This window comes from Muscardinus avellanarius (genome assembly GCF_963383645.1).
Source record: "Muscardinus avellanarius genome assembly, chromosome: 2".
NCBI lineage: Eukaryota > Metazoa > Chordata > Mammalia > Rodentia > Gliridae > Muscardinus > Muscardinus avellanarius.
In genome coordinates this window covers 62975623-62996771 of record NC_137787.1, presented here as the reverse complement: position 1 = coordinate 62996771, position 21149 = coordinate 62975623, and the positions used below count along the sequence as shown (strand labels likewise).

The following is a 21149-nucleotide window of genomic DNA, read 5'->3' as shown; positions in this document are numbered from 1 at the left end:
AAATCCTGAAAGGCAGAAGGTAACTTTGACGAGATGATCCACTCACAACCAATTTTTTTTTTAATAGAGGTCACTTGGATCTGGGAATCTGCTGAGAGATGAGGTGAGACAGTGGCAGCTTCTAGTGCTTTCTGGCCACACGTTTGCAGGGATCCACTGGCCCTTTGCTGTGGAGCAGGTCCCGGTCCCAGCCCTGCCACGGGACAGGCTCTAGGCCCGGACTCGCTGACTCCAGACCCGGCCTTGCCCCGCGGCAGTCTTTGGGCCCGGCCTTGCGGGATCCAGACCCAGCCCCACCCCGCGGCAGGCTCCAGTCCCCCATCACTGTGGGCAGGACATCTACAGAGGTTCCCATTTTTCCTTCCATTTTTTTTTTTTTTAAGTAGGAGAAAACGGCATGTGTCATTTGTAGAAGCTGGTATCCTGAATCCCTAGCAGCAATGGATTTTATCTCCCCACCGAAAGCAGAGGCCCACAGCCTCACCAAAGACAGCAAGGTCCGCTGCTCCAAGCACACCTCTGCCCCCAGCACAACACAGAGGAGCATGGTGGCCATGAGCACTGAGGGGTTCCCTCTGACTCGCCTTGGACATTTTTCTTACATAGTATGTTGTCCAGAGTTCCTGAGTGTGTGGGGGAGGAGCAGTCTACTTTTGGGGAGATTTTTTCAAAAATTCAAGGTGGATTGGATTGGATTGGATCTGTCTGCCTCTCCTGAATACTGGCTACCGCTGCCACTGCCATCTCCGTCTCTCCTAGAGTATATTGTCAAGAATTTCTGTGCATGTGTGGCAGGAGCAGTCTACTTTCTGATTTCTTCTAGGATGTCTCTTCAAAAATCACTTTTCTTGCAGTGGCAGGAAGTCATGGCTGGAAATGTCTCTGTATGTTGTTCCAATCAGATATTAAACCAAAATCTGTTGCCTGGGGTCTCTCAGAGGAATATATGTCCTATTCGACTGCTGCCAGCTGTTGCCGCTGTGGCTGCGGTTGCTGCTTTGGCACCGTCTACCACCATAGATGTTCCTGGTCACATACTGCATTCACCAACTCCTGCAGCATCTCCCTGGCCTACTTTTATTCTTTATAGATTTGCCTATTCTAGACATTTTATATAAATATAATCATATAATCATTTTATGACTGACTTTTCTTTCATTGAGCATGACTGCAATCTTTATGTTCAGTATGTATATTTCATTCCTTTTAATTGCCAACTAATATTCCATTTTATGGATATATCACATTTTATTTATTCATCATTTGCTAGACATTTGGTTATTTCTATTTTTTTATTATTATAAAAAATGCTGATAAGAACACTTGTATAAGCTGGGCGTGGTAGTGCATGCTTATAATCCCCACACTTGGGAGGCAGAGATCGCTCAGGTTCGAAGCCAGCTGTGCTGGCTTAAGAGGCCCTGTTTCCAAAAATAAAAAAGTATAAAATAGGTCTGGGAGTGTAGCCCAGAAGTAGAAGGGCTTCCAGGAACCCCAGTACCACCAAAAAAAAAAAAAAAAAGAACACTTGTATACAAGTTTTAATGTTAACATATATTTTCACTTCCCTTGGGTATGTTTCTAGGAGTGGAATTACTGAGTCATATAGTAACTTTATGTTTAATTGTTTGAGTAATTGTGCAGCTGTTTTCTAAAGCAGCTATATAATTTACATTTATATCAGAAGGAAATGAGGGTTCTGATTCTCCATATCCTTGCTAACACTTGTTATTCTCTCTCTTTTTTATTGTTACATCCAATAGGATGTGAAGTGGTACCTGGTTGTAGTTTTACTTTGTATTTACTAATGATGTTGAGCATTTTTTCATGTGCTACTGGCCATTTGTGTACCTTGTTGGGAGAACTCTATAGATTTTTTTATTGGTTTTTAATAGGGTTATGGTTAAGTTGTAAGGGTTTTGTGTCCTGTAGATATAAATTGTTTACCAGGTACATGTGAGATACAGATATTTTTGCCCCACTTTGTGGTTGCCTTTTCATTTTCTTGATGGAGTCTTTTGAAGCACAATAACTTCTAGGTTGGGTGAAGTCCAGTTCATCTTTTGTTGCTTGTACCTTTGGTGTCATATTTAAGAGGCTTTTGCTTAACTCAACGCCATAAAGATTTCTTTCTATATTTTCTTTAAAGAGTTGTGTAGTTTTAACTTAGACCTTGTGTTTCAGTCAGCATTGCCACTTCTGTAACCCAAAATACCTATATTAACACCTGCAATGTAAGAGGGAGGAAGGTTGATTTGTTACAGTTCTGGAGGTTTCAGAGGTTTCTGGTTAGGCTGGGTCACATGTGCGGGGCTCAGAGAGAGGGAGCAGAGGAAAGAGGTGAGGGGCACAGGTCACCCCAAGGCCACCCGCCCTGACCTGCTTCTGTAAGCCACACCCTGCCTGTCCACCTTAACACCCAGTAATCCATTAATCCATCCAGGACATGTCCACTGATGAGATCAGAAGCCCATAATTCAGTTATTCTAGCTCTGAACACTTTGCATAGAGATGCATAGAGATCTCTTCCAGGAGATACTCTATTTCCATAACACCTTGATGTCTATGATCCACTTTCATTTAATTTTTATGTAAGTTTGAGGAAAGGGCCTAACTCCATGGAATGTGTATAATAGATTCAAGTGGGTATTAGGAGATGAGTTTTTTGTTTGGTGATATTATTACCCTAAACAAAATAGAATGCAACCAGCCACATTTGCCACAGCATATATTGTTTTAAATTTTAACTCAGGATAGTATAACACAAAACTCAATGAATTTTCCTAGTCTTTTTCAAATATAAATTTTTTCAGGAAGCATCATCTATAATAAGCTTCAGAAAAGACTAAAAAGTTCTCTAATTTTATTTGTTAATACGATTTTATCCTAACCTCCCCTAAAATAGGAACTGGATCAAGAAGCTTCTTCATAAGTAGCCTCACAAAAAGACTTTTTTTTTTTTTTTGGTGGTACTGGGGTTCCTGAAACCCCTTCTACTTCCAGGCTATACTCCCAGACCCATTTTGTATTTTTTTATTTGGAAACAGGGTCTCTCTCCGAACCTGTGCGATCCTCCTGTCTCCGCCTCCCAAGCACAGGGATTACAAGCATGCGCCACCATGCCCAGCCACAAAAAGACTTTTAAAAAGTTTTCTTGATTTTTGTTATGATTTTCTAAAGACAATGTGGAAAGCTGCATGAAATTACTATTTATTACAATTAAGTAATTATTTCATTGTTTCTTATACCTCCACTCAAGTACCTTGCTATAACCCCCATGTCTTACACACACACACACACACACACACACACACACACACACACATACACACCCCACAGTAGTTCTTGTCTCTATGCTTTTGTCTGCTAATGTTACATACTATTTAATGGGTTTAACAAGCATACCCTTATGTGGACATGTTGGCCTCCTTACTTTTGGGTCATAAAATCTTCTGACTACTCCCTGGTGAAATTCATGCTCTAAGAGGCAGGACGTCCAGTGGCTTCAGCACAGGTTCTGCTGAAGGGCTTTCCTTTATCTTACCCTTCTGAAGTCAGGTGAAGTTGATTCCACCACTTTCTGATATTAGGGCGAGTAGGTGAAAGCAGGGGTCCTGGTCAAGTTTCTTCCGTGGACACGTTCACCAGCCAGGTGCACGGAGGGACGAAGAAAAGCAGTGTGTCCCTGCCTGGCCTCTCCTGCTCCTCTGTCCTAGACTCCTGCTGGTACTTGGGAGCCGAGTGCAGATTGTTTAGTAGGAAATGCCTGGGTATCGGCTACTTCACTCTCCTCTGAAGAATGTCTCTTCTTGGGTTTCATAGTATATCAGATGTGGCTGAATTCTTGGCTCCTCTGGCTGGGTAACCCTGGAGTGTAAGATTGGTGTTTGATGATGAAGTGAAGCCTATGTAGCTCTGAGGAATCCTTAGTGGCTTTGCCTTCACGCTGTCTCTTTTTCTCTCCTAGACTGAGCAAGGTGTTTATGAAAATCTGGTCAAGGGCTGATTCTTTAAGGCTGACTTCTGACAGAGAAAATAAAATCTGTAGTCATAGGAATTATGAGCTGCAAACAAATATTAAAGACATGCAGAATTGACCACAATGCAGTATAGATATAAATATTTATAATAATGCTGGTAATCAATAATTGGAACTTAATATGTACCAGACAGCACTCTAGTGCTTTATGTGTATGAATTCACTTAATGCCTAACAATAGTTAGTTGTATTTTATGGTACTTTTTATTTTACAAAGCATTTTCGCATTTATTTGATTCATATTTTAAAACCCCATGGATATGAAACTAGAGGAGATTGAGGAGACATGATAGCTAACTGCAGTGTGGTGCCATGGGATAGATCCTGGAACACCAAGAGAACATTAATGGAGAGGTTGGTAAAATGTGAACAATCTGGAATAAGATGGTAACAATAAGGGAAGCTGAATATGGGATACGCCTTATATTTTCCTCTAGATCTAAAATTACTCCAAAATAAAAAGGATATATATTTTTGAATTATATGATATAGTGAAGACAAGCTTTATAGTACCTCATCCTACAGATTTCTAATGTTTAGAAAGCTTGCTCAATAGCATATATGGAAGGTGGTTAAAAACCAGGACCTAAGCTATTCTGTGCCTCTGTTAGCACTTCCTTAGTAAGAATGCAGCACCTCTCCCTGCAGCCTTTGGCAGGTTTAAGAGGTAATACTTTCTCTTTTCTTAATTTTAAAAATGTTTTAAGTTTATTTATTTATTTATTTATTTATTTATTTATTGCAGTACCGAGGATGGAACTCAGGGGCATTCTACCTCTGAGCTACACCCTCAGTCCTAATTTTTTATTCTTTAGTTTTGAAACAGAGTCTCACTGAGTTGCAAGAGGCCTTACTAAGGAGCTGAGGCTGTCCATGAACCGTGATCCTCCAGTCTCAGCCTTCCGAATGTTGGGATTACAAGCGTGTGCCACCACACCCAGCCTAAAATTTTATTTTTTAGTTGTACTTTTTATGAGGTATGGTGTGATAATTCCATACATATATGATGATAAAATCAGTGTGATTAGGATTTCTATCTTCATGTTCACTGCTGAAAAACTAATATATATATATATATATGTTTCCTACTGATTTTGAGTCAGTAGTTCTTCTGTGAATGGACAATAAATGATGTTCAGAGGCCAAGGACAGTTGTTTGAGAAAACAGTGATAGCATAGGGTGACCTATGACACAGTGACCTATGACACAGGAACTAAGAATGGACAGTGAGCAGAAACACAAGAACTGTCTCTCAGATTCAGATGTACTCTGCAAATGCAGCCTTTGTGAAGCTACTGACAGCCAGCCCGATGCCCTGCCCTTTAAGTGAGCAGAGGCAATGCCCAGTTTCCTTCAGCTTAGTGAGTAGGGCAACATTAAGGGATTCATTTAGAATTCTGTAGACCAGCCTTAAAAACTTGTGCTCATCTCACTGTATTTTGGTCTTTGAATTATTGAGATTATTTCACTGGTGGAGATACTGTAACAGGAGCTTGAAGCCAGAGGCCCAACTTGCATCCAACTAAACAGAAAAGTCCTGGTGAAAAGTGGGAAGGGAACTTTAATCAGTGTGGTTATCCTAGGTTGACAAAGGGACCAGCATGTCCAGCCTTGTCTTTGAGGGTACTGACATGAACTTCCAGATTATAGACAAGAGGTCCAGGAAATAAGCATAGCTGAGCAGTGTTGGTCAGACTATGGTCTCGTAGATCTTTCTCAGGATCGGTCAGGCCGAGCCTCCTTGGAGATAAGAACATTGCTGTTGCCTAGGGGTAGTTTCAACTTCTCAGGAGACCAGACTTGCAGTTTCTGAATCTTAGGTGACTCAGCAAAGGAGACAGATGCAAAACACAGGCAGAGATGCCAAGTTTTTTCATTCTGACTTGAGCTCCCATTGACGTTTGCGGGCTGGGGTGAAGAGTCTCAGTCTGTGTCCTGATTCCTTTGGTGCTGGACTCGCCAGGTGCTCTTGGGCTTGTGGTCCATGCCCTGCACAGGCCTGTTTTGCCCTCTCTTCTTCTTTAGTTTTCACTGTGCTGTTGCTCTCCGCCTGTGGATCTGTCTTCCAGCAATTTGTAGTTCCGTATATCTGGCTTCAGTTTGTGTATCCTTTTAAAAAATACTCTTGCTATAGTTTCGAGCTGCTAACATTTAATGCAGAAAAGATGCACCTAGCTTTCATACAGAAAACTACTGGTTTTCTCGTTTTCTGTATGAAGAGCAGGCGTAGTGACATTAGGAGGCCAGCAGGACCCTGCTACAGCATCTCGTGCAGACCTTGAGCCAAAGCTCGGCCAGGGGACCCGCAAAGGCTGGAGTCCCCCACGAGAAAAACTAGCCCTTCCCCCTTCAAAAGAATTATTTTAAAATTATTTGAATTAGTATGTGTAATTGGAATTTTATGTATATGCATTATAACTAAAATAGATGGGCAGCGACGTGTAAGAGACTCAGTCAGCAAAGATCTTTTTTACCCCTAGGCCCTAAGTTTAGGCCAAAGATTAAACTCAAGCTGACCTTAGTTTGGGCCAACATATAAGATTAAGTTCAAGCTGACTGTATGATATGAGGCAAAACATACTTTCTATGATTTATTAAATGTCTGACACCCTGTCCTGAAGTCTGTTAAAGACTTTTTCTGTCCTTGAAGTTTCCTGCTTACATGACTGTGGTTTTGTCTATTCTGCCAAAAAAAGAAAAAAGTATAAAGATTATAACAAATCCTAAATAAAGTTGGAGAAGCTGCCATCTGGTCTCGTGTGTCAGAGTCTTCTCTCACTCAGCCTCGACTCTTCTCTCACCAACACACGACCCCCAACTCCTGCTAAGATTAGACCCCGGCAGGACCCCGTAGCTCATTAACGCAGAGCGGAAATTCAGCTCCAATGTTTTCTGACTTCAAAGTAGTGAGGCTTCAGTTTAGCTTGCCACAGATCTCCTTAAACCAATGTCTCTAAGTCCTCGACTGAACATTCTATTCAGCTTCTAAGAAGCACCCATGCCTGGACCCCACCCCATACCAATTAAATCAGAATCAAAGTCAGAATATTAGTTGAGGAAACTTCAGATCATTCCATCTGCCCTTTTTATCTCCACATTTTTATATTTTATTGGTAGTTAAGTTGAGGTATCAAATCACATAGCCATCAAGTATCAGAAACAAGACTAGAATGTGGGTCTCTTGATTCTAATTCTAGAATTTTCTTTCCTTACTCAGATCAAATACATTTGTTGGAGCATTTACTTTGTATAAAGCCAGTGGCATATGTGTGGTCACAGGCAAATTTGTGTATTTATATGTAATATTATAGAGCACACAGATGTTCATGCCCACATGACTAAGAATTTATATTCATATTTCATGGTTAAAATCATAGGCTTTGCATCCAGATTGTCTGGTTTGAATCTTGGTTTCACTGCTTCTTAGCTATCTGACCATGGGAAAGTTACTTCATTTCTGTGTTCTTAGTTTCTTACAGGTAAGTTGAGGATAATAATGGTACTCACTTCATAGATTAACAAGTTAATGTGTGTGAAGGGATGAGACAGTGTTGATACACAGGAAGTGCTTCATAGATAATAGCTATTGTAATGGATGAGTAAGAGTGTACTCAGTTTACAGCTTCTGAAACTAATAGTTGCTGTATTTATTGATTGCAAAAGAATTATAATAATGAAACTATGTGGTTGGGCTCATACATGTCAAATTTTATATGCCTTTCCATAGGTTCCTAACAGAATCTCTTCTCATGCTTCATAGCCTGGCCTTTTCCCTCTCTTGGAGAACATGATGATATTATGATTTGTTTTCTTTATCTTGGTTCACAGCTAGACCATGACATCTCAGCCAGCTCAGCTCAGCAGTGACCTCTCTGTGCATTTTGTTAGTAACTGTCTCGGCATGCCACAGTGTTGTTCTGATGTAGGTTGGCAGGTTGTGTCAGCCATCACCAGGTTGTAGTTGCTTACAGGCAGAACAGTCTTCGGCTTTTGAGAGTCATATACAGTTAATAAAGAGTGTCACAGAAAATCTTGAGTCTTGGTGGTAATAGGGTTGTTAAAATAATTATTAAAGCAATGAGACAAATACAAGCCAGTTGATCAAGGAAAGCACAAGCATTCTTTTTTACTAAGAGCATTATACTTATAATTTTATAAATGATTGAATTAAAGAACATCAACATTTTTTGTTTAGATGGGAGGAATATAAAGATGGTTTTGAAGAGAAATACCTTGGCCGAGTTTATATAATACCCTATCAAGGTGAAAATGAATATATTCAGCTTAGTGTTCTACCTAATGCCGGTTATTTGAATATACCTTCAGAGTGCTAATGTGTTTGCATAGACATGAGTGAAATAACCAAAAGTCTAAACAATATGTCAAGAAAAAGGATTAGAATTAAAATTTTTAAGCTTAGGAAAAAATGTAAATATTGTAAAAATTAGCTTTCAGATGTTATTTTTTGCTGTCTTCACCAAACACAAATGAAGACTTGGGATTCAGCATGAAGGCTAAATGAAAAGAAGGTGGTGGCTGGTGTTGGTGGTTATTAAGTATTGGACATGTTAAGTGAGGATTGTCTTTGTATTAAATCATTGAGGGAGAAGTGATTTTTTTTTTTTTTTTGCTATTAAGAGTACAGTTGCTTTAAGATGGGATTGTAGAAGGGGACTGGGAAGGACAAGACTGGAGGACTCCAAGCCTTATTCGTTTTTAAAATTTTGTGATTTCAGCTGGGTATGATGGCACACGCTCATAATCCCAGTATTTGGGGCTGAGGCAAAGGATCACAGGTTCAGGGCCAGTCTCAGCTCTTAGTAAGGCCCTCTGCAACTTACTGAGACCCTGTTTCAAAATCAGGAATAAAAAATAGAGCTGGTGTTATAGCTTAGAGGCAGAATGCCCCTGGGCTCAATCCCCAGTACTGCCTGCAAAATAAAACAAACAAACAAACAAACAAAATACTATGATTCCAGATTATCTGTGCTATGTATTTATTAAGGGTTTTTTTTTTGTTTTTTTTTTTTTTTTTTTTTTGGTGGTACTGGAGGTGGAACCCAGAGGCTTTCTAATTCTGGGCTATACTCCCAGACCTTTTTTATATTTTATTTGGAAACAGGGTCTCGCTAAGTTGCTGAAAGCCTCACTAAGTAGCTGAGGCTGGCTTTGAACCCGTGCGATCCTCCTGTCTCAGCCTGCCAAGCGCGAGGATTACAAGTGTGCGTGAGGATTACAAGCGTGCGTCACCACGCCCGGCTTTTGTTAAGGTTTAATACCTTTTTTTGTAATCAATAAAACAAAAACAAAAAATTCTGGCAGATGTCAAATACATGCTTTTGCATGCAGTTACTGTTTTGTGTATGCTGATAGACCCCAAGATAGCAAAATTATTAACTTAGCTAAAGAATCTACGTATTCAAGACACTGTCTAATTGGAGTCTAAAAGATGTTAAAGGACTTTTCAGGCTATTTTAACATTAAATTTGCCTACACTCTTCTAAATGACTTTGTAGATTTCCATAAAAAATGTGGCAAACATTTCTCTTATGGATGTAAATAATCAAACTCTGTTGCACTGTAGAGTAATATTATAAAGTACTTAGCTAATCAGATTGTGAGAGTTGCTCAAAATTCCTAACCATGTAATTTTTGCATAGAGAGAGAGTGCCTCATGCTGTGCAATTATCTGATTTTATTAGCTATAAATTTGGTTGTTGCTGGCTGGCCTGATGGCCCAGGGCCTGGAGAGAATTAGATCTTGGATTTTGACTTGATCCTGCACAATCAAGTGGCAGGAAGGCATGGATATTTTGTAATGGGGATGAGAGTTGAGGTTCTAACAGTTATTCCAAGGAGAAATGTTTCTCACACTTTTGTAAATAACTAAAGAGAGCTTTGGAATTATCTAGGCCTCTTGTAGTGTTTGAATGTTTTATAAACTAATACTCCATTCTGTTCTCAAATTAGGTTTGTAAAGTAAAGCAGTACGGTTTAGTGATTGTAAGCGGAGCTTTGAAATCAGACTACCTGGCTTTGCCATCTACTGTGCCCTTGAAAAAGGTTTTAAAATTTCTCCTTGCCAACATAATATAAAATTAAATAAAAAGATTGAATCCAAAGATGTGTGGAAAAAACTTTTTTTCCTCTTGCCTGGGTTTCTTTCCCTGTAAATGTGCGATAACAGTAAGCCTTAGCCCATGGTTTGTCATGAGAATTTAAAGGTTTAATATTCATGAAGTGCTTAGTCTAGATCATAGTAGACACTCAATAAATGTTAATTTTAACTTAAATGAGCCTGACAATTGGAATCTCTTTGAGCAGGGCAGCTTTAATAGAAAAAGAAAGGTTTATAAAAACTCATAATTTCATTGGACCTTTTTATGTTTGTTGTTTAAGAGAGAAAGGACCAGAAACATAAGATGCAGAGGTAGAGACCTGGATCCAGATTTTATTACTGACAAAATAAAAGATCACTTAGAGCATCCCCCTGAAAGGGAAAATAGGACACCAGCTTCTTCCTTTTCCTCTCTTTTATACCCAGCCATGCCAAGCACTTCTGCCATCATGTACTTGGGGCCCCACACGTCCAAAGTGAGAGAGTCATCCCCCTGGACAGAAACCTCTAAAACTATGAGCCAAACTACTAGCCAGAACTATGGCCTGACCCATCAAAGACTCAGTCTTCTCAAAACATAAATATAAAATATCTTATTGGTAGGAGTTAGGAGGGCAAGTGATTTGGAAATGTTAAAATGCTATATTTATATAAAAACGTAAGTAAGCATAGGAAGTTAGTATAATAAATATATGAGGCTAATTAAATCAAGCAAAATATCTAAGTGGGACCAACCCACTGCTGAAGGAGAGATGTGTTTACTCAGAAGAATTGCTTGATTGAAGAATACATGGATTATAGAGGAATGGGGACTATGTCAAAAAAGGGATTGGCATTGGTTGTTTGAGCACCTGGCATTTGCTGGGCACTGGAATAGAGTTACTGTCTTCATTTTGCAAATGAGGAGAGTTAAGTGTTCGAGAGGTTAAGTCCCTGTGTTAGTTAGCTTTCTCAAGAGAGAAGGCTTAGTTTGGCTCATAGTTTAAGAGGTTTCTGTCCATGGGAATGACTCTTTTGCTCCGGGCCTATGGGCCCACAAGTACATGATGGCAGAAGCGCTTGGCATGGCTGGGTATAAAAAGAGAGAAAGAGGGAAAGGCTGGTGTTCCATTTTCCTTTTCAGGGGGTCCTCCTGGTGATCTAAGACCCCCTCCCAAGGTTTCCACTACTTCCTAATAGCACAAATCCAGGGACTAAGCCTTTAAGAAGCCTAATCTATCATTGGTTTCTACTGGAAGTCTTATTTTAGGCCTTTCTTTGGGGAGGTTTCTTTGTGTAATTTAGGACAAAATGGTCATCTCATTGACAAAGTTACATACCTTAGACATATATTTATGGAAAGCCAGATTCTCCTTTATATTTTTGTCACCAAAGTTTGAATACAAGTTGTTTCAATACATTTTGCTTTTTTATGAGCCGGGTGTGGTGGCACACCCTTATAATCCCAGCGCTTGGGAGGCTGAGACAGGAGGATCGCATGGGTTTGAAACCAGCCTCAGCTACTTAGAGAGGCTCTCAGCAACTTAGACTCTGTTTTCAAATAAATTATAAAATATAGGGCTGGGGTATAGCCCGGAGGTAGAAAGTCCCTGGGTTCCACCCACCCCCAGGCCCCAATACCACAAAAAAAAATTAAACATTTTGCTTTTTCATGTTATCACAGCAATAATCAGTTGTGAACATAAAGAACTACTCTTTTTTTCTACTTTTTTAAATTTATTTTTTATTTTTTTATAAGTGGAACATATTGAGAGTGGTGTACATTTACATTGTGCTTCATGCCCTTCCACATCCCTTTCCCTCCCCCACCAAAAGAGAGTGTCCAGGTTAATCATGTTGCATTTATGCTATTACACATATTCGTATGTAGCTCCTCCATTGAACAACCTCAGCTTTCTTCTCTCCTATCCTTCCGTTCAAGCTTTGCTGAGATTTCCCCTCCATCATCTGGAATCTCTCTGGTATTACCACTACTCCCTAGTTTGAACATATTAAGAAAACATATGTCCCTTCTCTTTTTGTGCTTGACTAATATCACTTAACATAATGTTCTCTAGTTCCTTGCATCTTCTTGCAAATGCTATTATTTTATTTTTCTTTATAGCTGAATAGATTCCCAATGTGTGTATTTCCCATAATTTTGCAATCCACTCATCTGTTGATGGAGATCTAGGTTGGTTCCGTATTTTGGCTATTACAAACTGTGCTGCTATGAACATGGGTATGCATATGTTAATGTAGTTCTCTGATTTCAACCCCTTTGGAAAGATACCCAGGAGTGGTTTAGCCGGATGAAATGGTGGATCTATTCCCAGTTTTCTAAGGAATCTCCATACTAATCTCCATAGTGGCTGAACTACTCTGCACTCACACCAACAGTGTAAAAGAGTTCCTCTTTCCCCACATCTTCGCCAGCAATTGTTGTTGTTTGATTTCTTTAAAACATAAAGAACTTCTTTACTTTTTTTCCCCCCTCAGTTCTAGCCATCATCTCAGTTCTAGCCAGGTCAATCTTAGGAATGTCCTTAACTAGAGTAGCATGTCCACTGCAGGGAAACCAGTCCCAATCCCAAATGATAAGGCTGCACCTTACCCAGGATAACCAGTGAGCCACCAGAGACTTCCCAGCATTCACTGGTGACATTCGTGATTAAAAAAAAAAAAAAAAATCCTACATGATTCCATCTCAGTTGTTGAAGAAACATGAGCATAGCAGATGTTTATCTTTATTCTTAGCATTCAAGCCAGTTTCCTTCCAAAGAAAAGTCTTCATGACCTCAAACATTATTAGGAACATAAGATGTATTATGTTATGGAACATGAATGCAGTTCACTTAGCCTTCTTTATTTCTCTGAATACCAAAGGAGCATTCTTTAACAGAGAATGTATAGAATTGTGAAGTTTGCTGCTTGTTATTGAACGTGTCTCATTAAGCCTAAAGTGACTCAAAGAACAGGTGATTAAATATATGATTGAAAATACTCCAAACCTGCTGCTTTCTAAGTTGTTCTTATAATACAGCATTTTTAGAAGTATGGGAGGAGCTGGTTCTCCATCTTACCATACATGTAAAAATCAACTTTTTTAAACAAAACTTTTAAGTGCCTGGGGATGAGTGCCAGATCACATGCAAGGCTCTGGGCTTGATTCCTAGCACATGTACACACTAAAAGCCAGGGCATTCTTGGGAGTAAAAATGCAGTGAAATTAACAATATTTTTTTGTTTTGTTATTGACTCAGATAAGACCCTGGAAACTTTATGCATATAAACTTTATGATATTATGATGTATGATTACAATGCAGCAATAAAAAGTTTCTATAATCAGAGCCTGAAACAATTAGCAGGGAAGGGAAGTTTAACTTCATTTTACCTGAAAGAGTTCAACATTTTGACCTTGTAGATTTATAAATACTGTTCAAGGAGTTTTAAAACCAACAATTTCCCACTTGCCCTTACATTCTTCTGAGTACAATAGTTCTGGGCTTAGAAAACTAGTTTTCATCCTTTATAAGCTTTCCTTTCATGAGAGACCTCATGCATTTGTGGGGGACATTTATGCTACTGGCCAAGCCTAGGCGGGAGCCTGTGTGAAGTGTAGCCCACTAGTGGGACTCAGGACTCCGCAGCACACTGTGGAGGCGCACCCACCCTGGCCATCAGCAGGCAGAGGGGTGCCAAGTATGCACTTGACTGGAGCCTGCTTTGCCTGCAGGGGTGATTTTGGAAACATATTGAGTAGAAAATTAGAAGCAGGCTTAAGACTAAGCAGGCCTCTACATTCTTATCATGCAAGGTGCAATGCCGAGGAAAAGGCATGCTTGAAGACATCAAAGCCAGATAGGACTTAAAAAATTGTGCTCATGCCAGGCCTGGTGGCACATGCCTGTAATCCCAGTACTTGGGAGGCTGACACAGGAAGATTACAAATTTGAAGCTAGCCCCAGCAATTTAGCAAGACCCTCTTTCAAAGAAAAATGAAAAGGGATGGGAATATAAATCAGAGATAAAACACCCTGGTTCAATTGGAAGGAAGCAAGAAAGAAAGGGATGGAGGGAAAGAAAGGAGGGAAGAAAAGAGAGAGGGAGGGAGGAGGAGAGGGGAAGGGAAGGAGGGAGGGAAGAAAGGAAGGAGAAAGAAAGGAAGGAAGGAAGGAACTGGGATTAAAGGTATGCACTATCACACATGGATAAGGAAAATGCTTTTAACCTTTAACTTGCAAGTTATGCTGTAAAAGAGTCAGTGATTTTCATAACTTAAAAAATTGAAGTATGAGGCACAACAGTGGGTGTAGGATACTGGTTGTTATTTTAACATTTGCATTTGCCGGCCCAAGAACTCTTAAATGTGTGCTTATCAAATGTTAGAAAGGTAAATGCCGTCTCCTTAAGGTATCACTTGGCAATATTTTAAATATAAACATGAAGTCGGGCATGGTGGTGCACGCTTGTAATCCCCGCATTTGGGAGGCGGAGACAGGAGGATCGCGCAGGTTCGTTAGTCAGCCTCGCTGGCTTAAGAGACCCTCTTTCCAAATAAATTTAAAAAATATAAAATAGGTCTGGGAGTGTAACCCGGAGGTAGAAGGGCTTCCAGGAACCCCAGTACCACAAATAATAAATAAATAAATAAATAAATAAATAAATAAATAAATAAATAAATAAATAAAATAAACATGAAGTCTAGTTGGAACACTGAATATCCAGTCATGATAATTAATAAAGTAGTCATCCAAGGATTCAGAATATTACTGTATTTATTTTTTATTGATGCAAAAAATTTAATGGTCATAGATTTCAGATGCCCCAAAGAATATACCAAAGAATAGAATGTTCCCAGTTGGGCAAACACTAGTCCAAACATCTGCTGTGCTGCTAAACTCACACTGCACTCTAACACTTTATTCGTGAAGTATAATCTGCCACTTAGAAACAGAGTACCTTGTGATTTCTAAACTTCATGTGAACTTGTTTTTACAATAACTTTTCTTTATTATTTTATTATGAGAATTAGAATTTCCATGCAGATGAATAGTTGTGTTGCATAATTAATGCATTTTCTTCCTGCTTGGGAAACTGAATTATGAGGAGAGGGTGGCTTGGTGCACACAGAGCCTCTGCACAAGAGTAGGCAGTTGGTGGGTGGTAAAGAACCTTTGGGCTAAGCATTGATAGCCCTCCTCAACAGAAGAGAAAAACACTGTCAAATCAACCCTGATAAGTGTTTCATCTAATCAGTGATAATTTTTCTTTCTCAAATCCTTATTAACCCCCTCCAACCCTCAAACCTCTATTTTCTACCTAGTTATATCACCTTCAAAACCAGTTTCATGGGGTGTGTTTTTAATGAAATCTCAACTCTTGGCCTATGAAAAAAGTGTATAGCGAATTAACACTACTTTTTAGTGTCCAGAATCTCAAAGGAGAGCCTTTCTTTCTTCTTCCTCTTTCTTTCCATGCTGATGGGAATTGAACACAAGGCCTCGCACACCCTCGTCAAGTGCTCTGCCACTAAGCCACACCCCAGCGCTGGGAGTCCCCTTGCCAAACACAGCTTCTCCATTTCTGCTAGTTCCTAATGATCCCCTTTCTGGAGTAGAGGAGACTTAAAAATCTCATATTTTCTTAGCCAATAAGATCCCTTTCACTTAATATATCAAACCTTTTCTATGTTTTTGTATCTCTTGTATTTATAATTCTTGTTTGGCCATATAAAGTGTTGTCTAGAGAGTATCCTTTTATAAGTATTAGCAGATGTACACTGTGGTATCCCTGCTTTTTTGCTTTAAATATTAAGTTTAATAAGTGTGACTGTTTTTTGGCTGTGTTACTCTTGAGTAGTTTACTAATAGTACACTTCAAAGTATACAAATATGGTTTCTTATCAGATCATATGTTTTCCTGTTAGATGTATGTTTATAGTAGCTTGCATACAGAACAGAGTAATAATATATTTTGAATGAACTATTAGATAAATAATACAAATGGGTATTATTTGAATCTAGTCCATTAACATTTGAAAATCTCTACCTTAATTTTAATTCATCCAACTGATATAAGTTTGGATTTGCTGCAGCTTCCCCAAAAGATAATGTGCTAAAAGTACATATATTTGGCTATTTAGAAAAGGGTTTTATTTATTTTGGTATCTCACTTCTTTAGTCTCCTCCTCCACTGTCAGTCGTATGGACTTGCTAGTAGTCACCTTTTTTGTCCCTCCAACTTCATTTCCCTTTTAAATTTTTATAAAGCTTAGCTAGAAATTTTTAAACTTTTAAGCATGCTAAAGACATTTTTCATAGCATCACATACCTGTAGAGTACATACATGTCTTTGAAAATGTAAATGAAAGAAAATTGAATAGGCGTCCTATTTTATTAGACTATTTTTTATTATTAGACTATTATAAATGTGAAATTTTATGCAACTTTGCATTTGCTTTTTATATAGGCAGAAATACTTAGCGTCCTCAGCCACAGAAACATCATCCAGTTTTATGGAGTAATTCTTGAACCACCCAACTATGGCATCGTCACAGGTAGGGACTCATTATTTAACTTCTTTCTTTCTCTAATTACCTAGCTTTAGATTCCTTAATATGCTAAAATGTTTAATATTAGGTTCAGTCATGAATAGTGTGCTACTGTCAGATGTCACTTTTGTTGCTATAAAGCATTAATAAATCTGATTATATCAATATAATTAAGAATGGTGTTTCCACTTCTACCCATGTTTAATTGTGCTAATTATATCTGCGTAAATGCTATTTAAATGCACTCGCAGCTGCAATGCCAATACTTAAAGGTGCCGTTTAACTAAAATTTCATTTAATTAGTTGAAATGAGCGATGTTTTTAGTAACTCTCTGACCTTTTATAAATTAAGATTTCTTGAGCTATTCGTGTTGTAATTCTTTGCGAGGCATTTTAATCCCATTAGAGCATTTTTTCTTCAAGGTCTCTGACATGAGAACAGTATTTTTCAGGTTTGGTCATCTGATCCAAAAATGACCTTGAACTAAATTATCACATAATTTGGAGCTGTGGTTTTTAACTCATGGCAATACCCTTTCTAAAAAGAAGCACAGAGAAAAAAATTTTATGTGAAAACACAGAAAGACCTTTCTGTGCATAATTTTAGTACTTTATGCTCATATTTATACAATCTGATGAGCAGGTCCATAATAACTATGTTCAATTTTAAAGTAAATAAATTTCATCAGGCTCTTTATCATGGCAGTTCTTTGATTAAAACAAAAGTAAGAAAATCTTAAAAGATTAGTTCTGTCTTCTTCCATTGCAGCTGTAAAAACTTGGATTGTCTTTGTAGAAAACAGCAACAAAACAAACCTCAATAAAAAAGGATTGTGTTAGCCAGGCGTGGTGGCGCATGCTTGTAATCCCAGCACTTGGGAGGCCGAGACAGGAGGATCGCACAGGTTCAAAGCCATCCTCAGCTACTTAGTGAGGCTCTCAGCAACTTAGTGAGACCCTGTTTCCAAATAAAGTATAAAATAGGTCTGAGAATATATCCCGGAGGTAGAAAGCCCCTGGGTTTCACCCTCGGTACCACAAAAAATAAAATAAAAATAAAAAGAATTGTGTTAGGTACCTTCTTATAAATTACCTCACCTAATACTTGCATTAACCTTATGAGATAGAAGAAATAATTTCTATTTTACGAGTAAGAAACTAAAACTCATAACTAAAGTGATGATGGTCCCAAGATCACCCTAGTGGCGAGGCCAGGGTGGTACATATTTCTCAGATTGATTTTTTTCTCCTTTGCAGAAAAGCCAGGTTGTGGAAGTCAGTGAGCTCATTGGTTCTTCAGTTGACAGAGACATGGCTGCTGTTACTTCTGTTTTCTAGTGGCAGATAGTTTAACATGCTTTTGCTCTTAAGTAACTTATTTACTTAAGTTCTAAGCTTTTATCCCCAATTTGTTGTCTTTAGATCTATACCAGAAATGGGGCATATTGCAATTTTTATCTTCAGCCTGCATTTCCTATTAATGTGAAAACCCCAAATTATATCTGGGATTATAGGTGTGCACCACCATGCCCTGCTGAGGTTAACTATTAAAGAGACATATTATTCAAGTTGTGGCATTTTAAAATATGTACATTCATCTCAGCAGGGTGGGACAAGTCTGTAATCCAGTACTTGGGAGGCTGAGATAGAAGGATCTCAGATTCGAAGACAGCCTCAGCAACTTCGTGAGGTCCTCCACAACTTAGTGAGACCTTACTTCCAAGTAAAAATAAATAAATAAAATAGAGCTGGGGGTGTAGATCAGAAGTAGGATGCCTCTGGGTTCAATCCCCAGTACCACAAGAAAATAAATGTTAGGTTAATATGATTGTCTTTATTCCTAGATATTTAAGAGATGAATGGTGTATCACCAGAGATATTTTGGTTTAGAAAGATGTTTTATTTATATAAAGAAGAATAATTGTCTAGATTATATGTTAGCAAAGGCTACTAATGCCTATTGTTTCATTGAACCAAGCCATTTAATTACAAAATCTAAAGCTCTTCTTTTCTCTTTATTTATCTAAAACTATCTTGGCAATTTAATGTTCTTTGAATGATAGCTATTATATAACTTTGATGTCAAAATAAATTTACACAAAACTCAAAACTAAAATTGTGAATCTTATTCACTAGGAGACTATGTTTTGCCATGATTGTTAGTATTATTTCTAAGGAACAATTTGTCATTATAACATACTTTTAATTGCATGAATTAATTTTGATTTCAAAGTATTCTACTTACGTCTTTACAGACAGAAGAAAAAAATTGTGTGTAGTACTAGAGACTGAACGCAGGACTACCCTACATCTGAGCTACAACCTTTAGCCCTATTTTGTTTTTTATTTTGAAACAGGATCTAAGTTGCCAAAGTTGGCCTCAAGCCTGAGATCCTCCTGTCTTAAACTCTTAAGTCCTGGGGTTATAGGCATGTGCCCCTGCAGCTGGCTAAGATAGAAAAAAAATTTTAAAAGCTATTTGTTGAAATCTTAGATTTTATCGTGACGATGATGATAATTATGAAGAGAGTAATGAGGCTCAACTTTTCTCCAAATTGGCCTTTAGTTTAAAAAGGGATTTTTCTGGGAGATATTTCCAATAACAGGTGAATTAATTTAGCCAATCCTCTCCAAAAAATAGCACCTATAAAACTGCGCAAAAATTTTAGCACTCTGGAAATTGACCAAAGATATAAAGAAATCTCAGAAGTGTTTACACTTGACAAGCTGCTGAATTTAAAGTAGCAGTGGGAATCAGCAGTGTTCTTCCCTGGGATTGTTCACATTCTTCTTCCCCACCTTTGCCCCAGCCCCTTCAGCACAGAGGGCAGGCTATGAGGATTGTCATCTTTGTTGCCCACAGTTGAAGGGTATTCACCAGATATGGAGCAGCATACGGCAGAACTGTCAGTGGAGGTGATGCCCTGGGTGCCAGGAGAACAGGGATGGCTAATAGCTCCACAGCTTGAACTAATGATTGTGATTGGGTGAATAGGGAATGTAAAAGCCAGGACAGATCCCAAAACAACCTCAATTTTGAATGTACTCTTAGACTTAACACACAGACCCATCAGTCTGGGGTATTTGAGCACAACTTCTGTCTAATCATGGACTGACCATTAACCTGTGCACATATAGGACATCTCCTAAAACGCTAGGCTTATAGTAAAAGGAAGATTTTTTTTTAAACTCAGTAGAGAGATAATTGGAGATACACTGTAAGAGAGACAGCTATAGTAAATTTACCCCAAGCAAATTAGTAAACAAACAAAATCATGAACAAAGATCAGGAGGTAAAGTCAGAATCCAGAGTTGCTGTAATATATTATCTGAACTATCCAATTAAGAAAAAAGACATGTAGCCGGGCGTGGTGGCACACGCTTGTAATCCCTGCGCTTGGGAGGCGGAGACAGGAGGATCGTGCAGGTTCGAAGCCAACCGCGCTGGCTTAAGAGACCCTGTTTCCAAATTTAAAAAGTATAAAAATAGGTCTGGGAGTGCAGCCCAGAGTTAGAAGGGCTTCCAGGAACCCCAGTACCACCCCCCCCCAAAAAAAAAAGACATGTAAAGAAACAGAAATATGTATTTTATATTTAGGAAGAAAAGCTACCAATGGACATAATCCCTTCATATCCCCAGATATGAATAGACAAGGCTTTTAAAACAGTATATTTGCCGGGCGTGGTGGCGCACACTTGTAATCCCAGCATTTGGGAGGCTGAGACCTGGAGGATCGCGGTTCACGGACAGCCTCAGCTACTTAGCAAGGCCCTCTGCAACTCAGTGAGACCCGGTTTCAAAATAAAGAATTAAAAATAGGGCAGAGGGTGTAGCTCAGAGGTAGAATTCCCCTGGGTTCCATCCCCAGACCCGCAAAATAAATAAATAAATAAATAAATAAATAAATAAATAAATAAATAAATATAAATAAAATAAAACAGTATATTCAAAGAACTAAATGAAACTGTGTTTAAAGAATTAATAGAAAGTATGATAACAATGACTCAACCAAAGAGAATCTTAAGTAGATAGAAATCACTATTTTTAAAAAATTCCAACTGGAATTTTGGAGGTGAAAAGGGAATAATTAAATTTAAAAATTTCTTGAGTGACTTAACAGCAGATTTGAGATAGTAAAAGAAAAAAAAGTCAGTGAACTTCAAGATAGATAAACAGATTCTCTAATATGAAAAAGAAAAAACATTTGAAGAAACATATACAGTGTCAGAGTCCAGCAGGTCAACATCAAGTATGCTGATATAATAGGAAAGAGGAGGGGAAGTGGAAAATGAAGTAATGCTGAAACACTGTTTAAATTTGGTAAAATATACTAATCTACATATTTGAGAATCTAAGCAAAATCCACTTAGGATAAATGCAAAACAACTTAAATCTAAACCACAATCAAACTTCTGACAAAGACAAAAACCTTGAATGTAGCAAGAGAAAAACAACTC

The 21149-nt window shown here is 38.4% G+C and overlaps 1 protein-coding gene across 1 annotated transcript in view; it reads left to right on the top strand.

The window, feature by feature from the left end:
- The window catches only part of MAP3K20 (mitogen-activated protein kinase kinase kinase 20), a gene marked incomplete at its 3' end in the record, with an annotated part of 174480 nt that overhangs the window by 48564 nt on the left and 104767 nt on the right, over positions 1-21149 (top strand). Inside the window, exon 3 of the mRNA XM_080689527.1 lies at positions 16610-16697. Within this exon, the coding sequence (XP_080545653.1) occupies positions 16610-16697 (88 nt within the window). The remainder of the gene's footprint in view (positions 1-16609; positions 16698-21149) is intronic.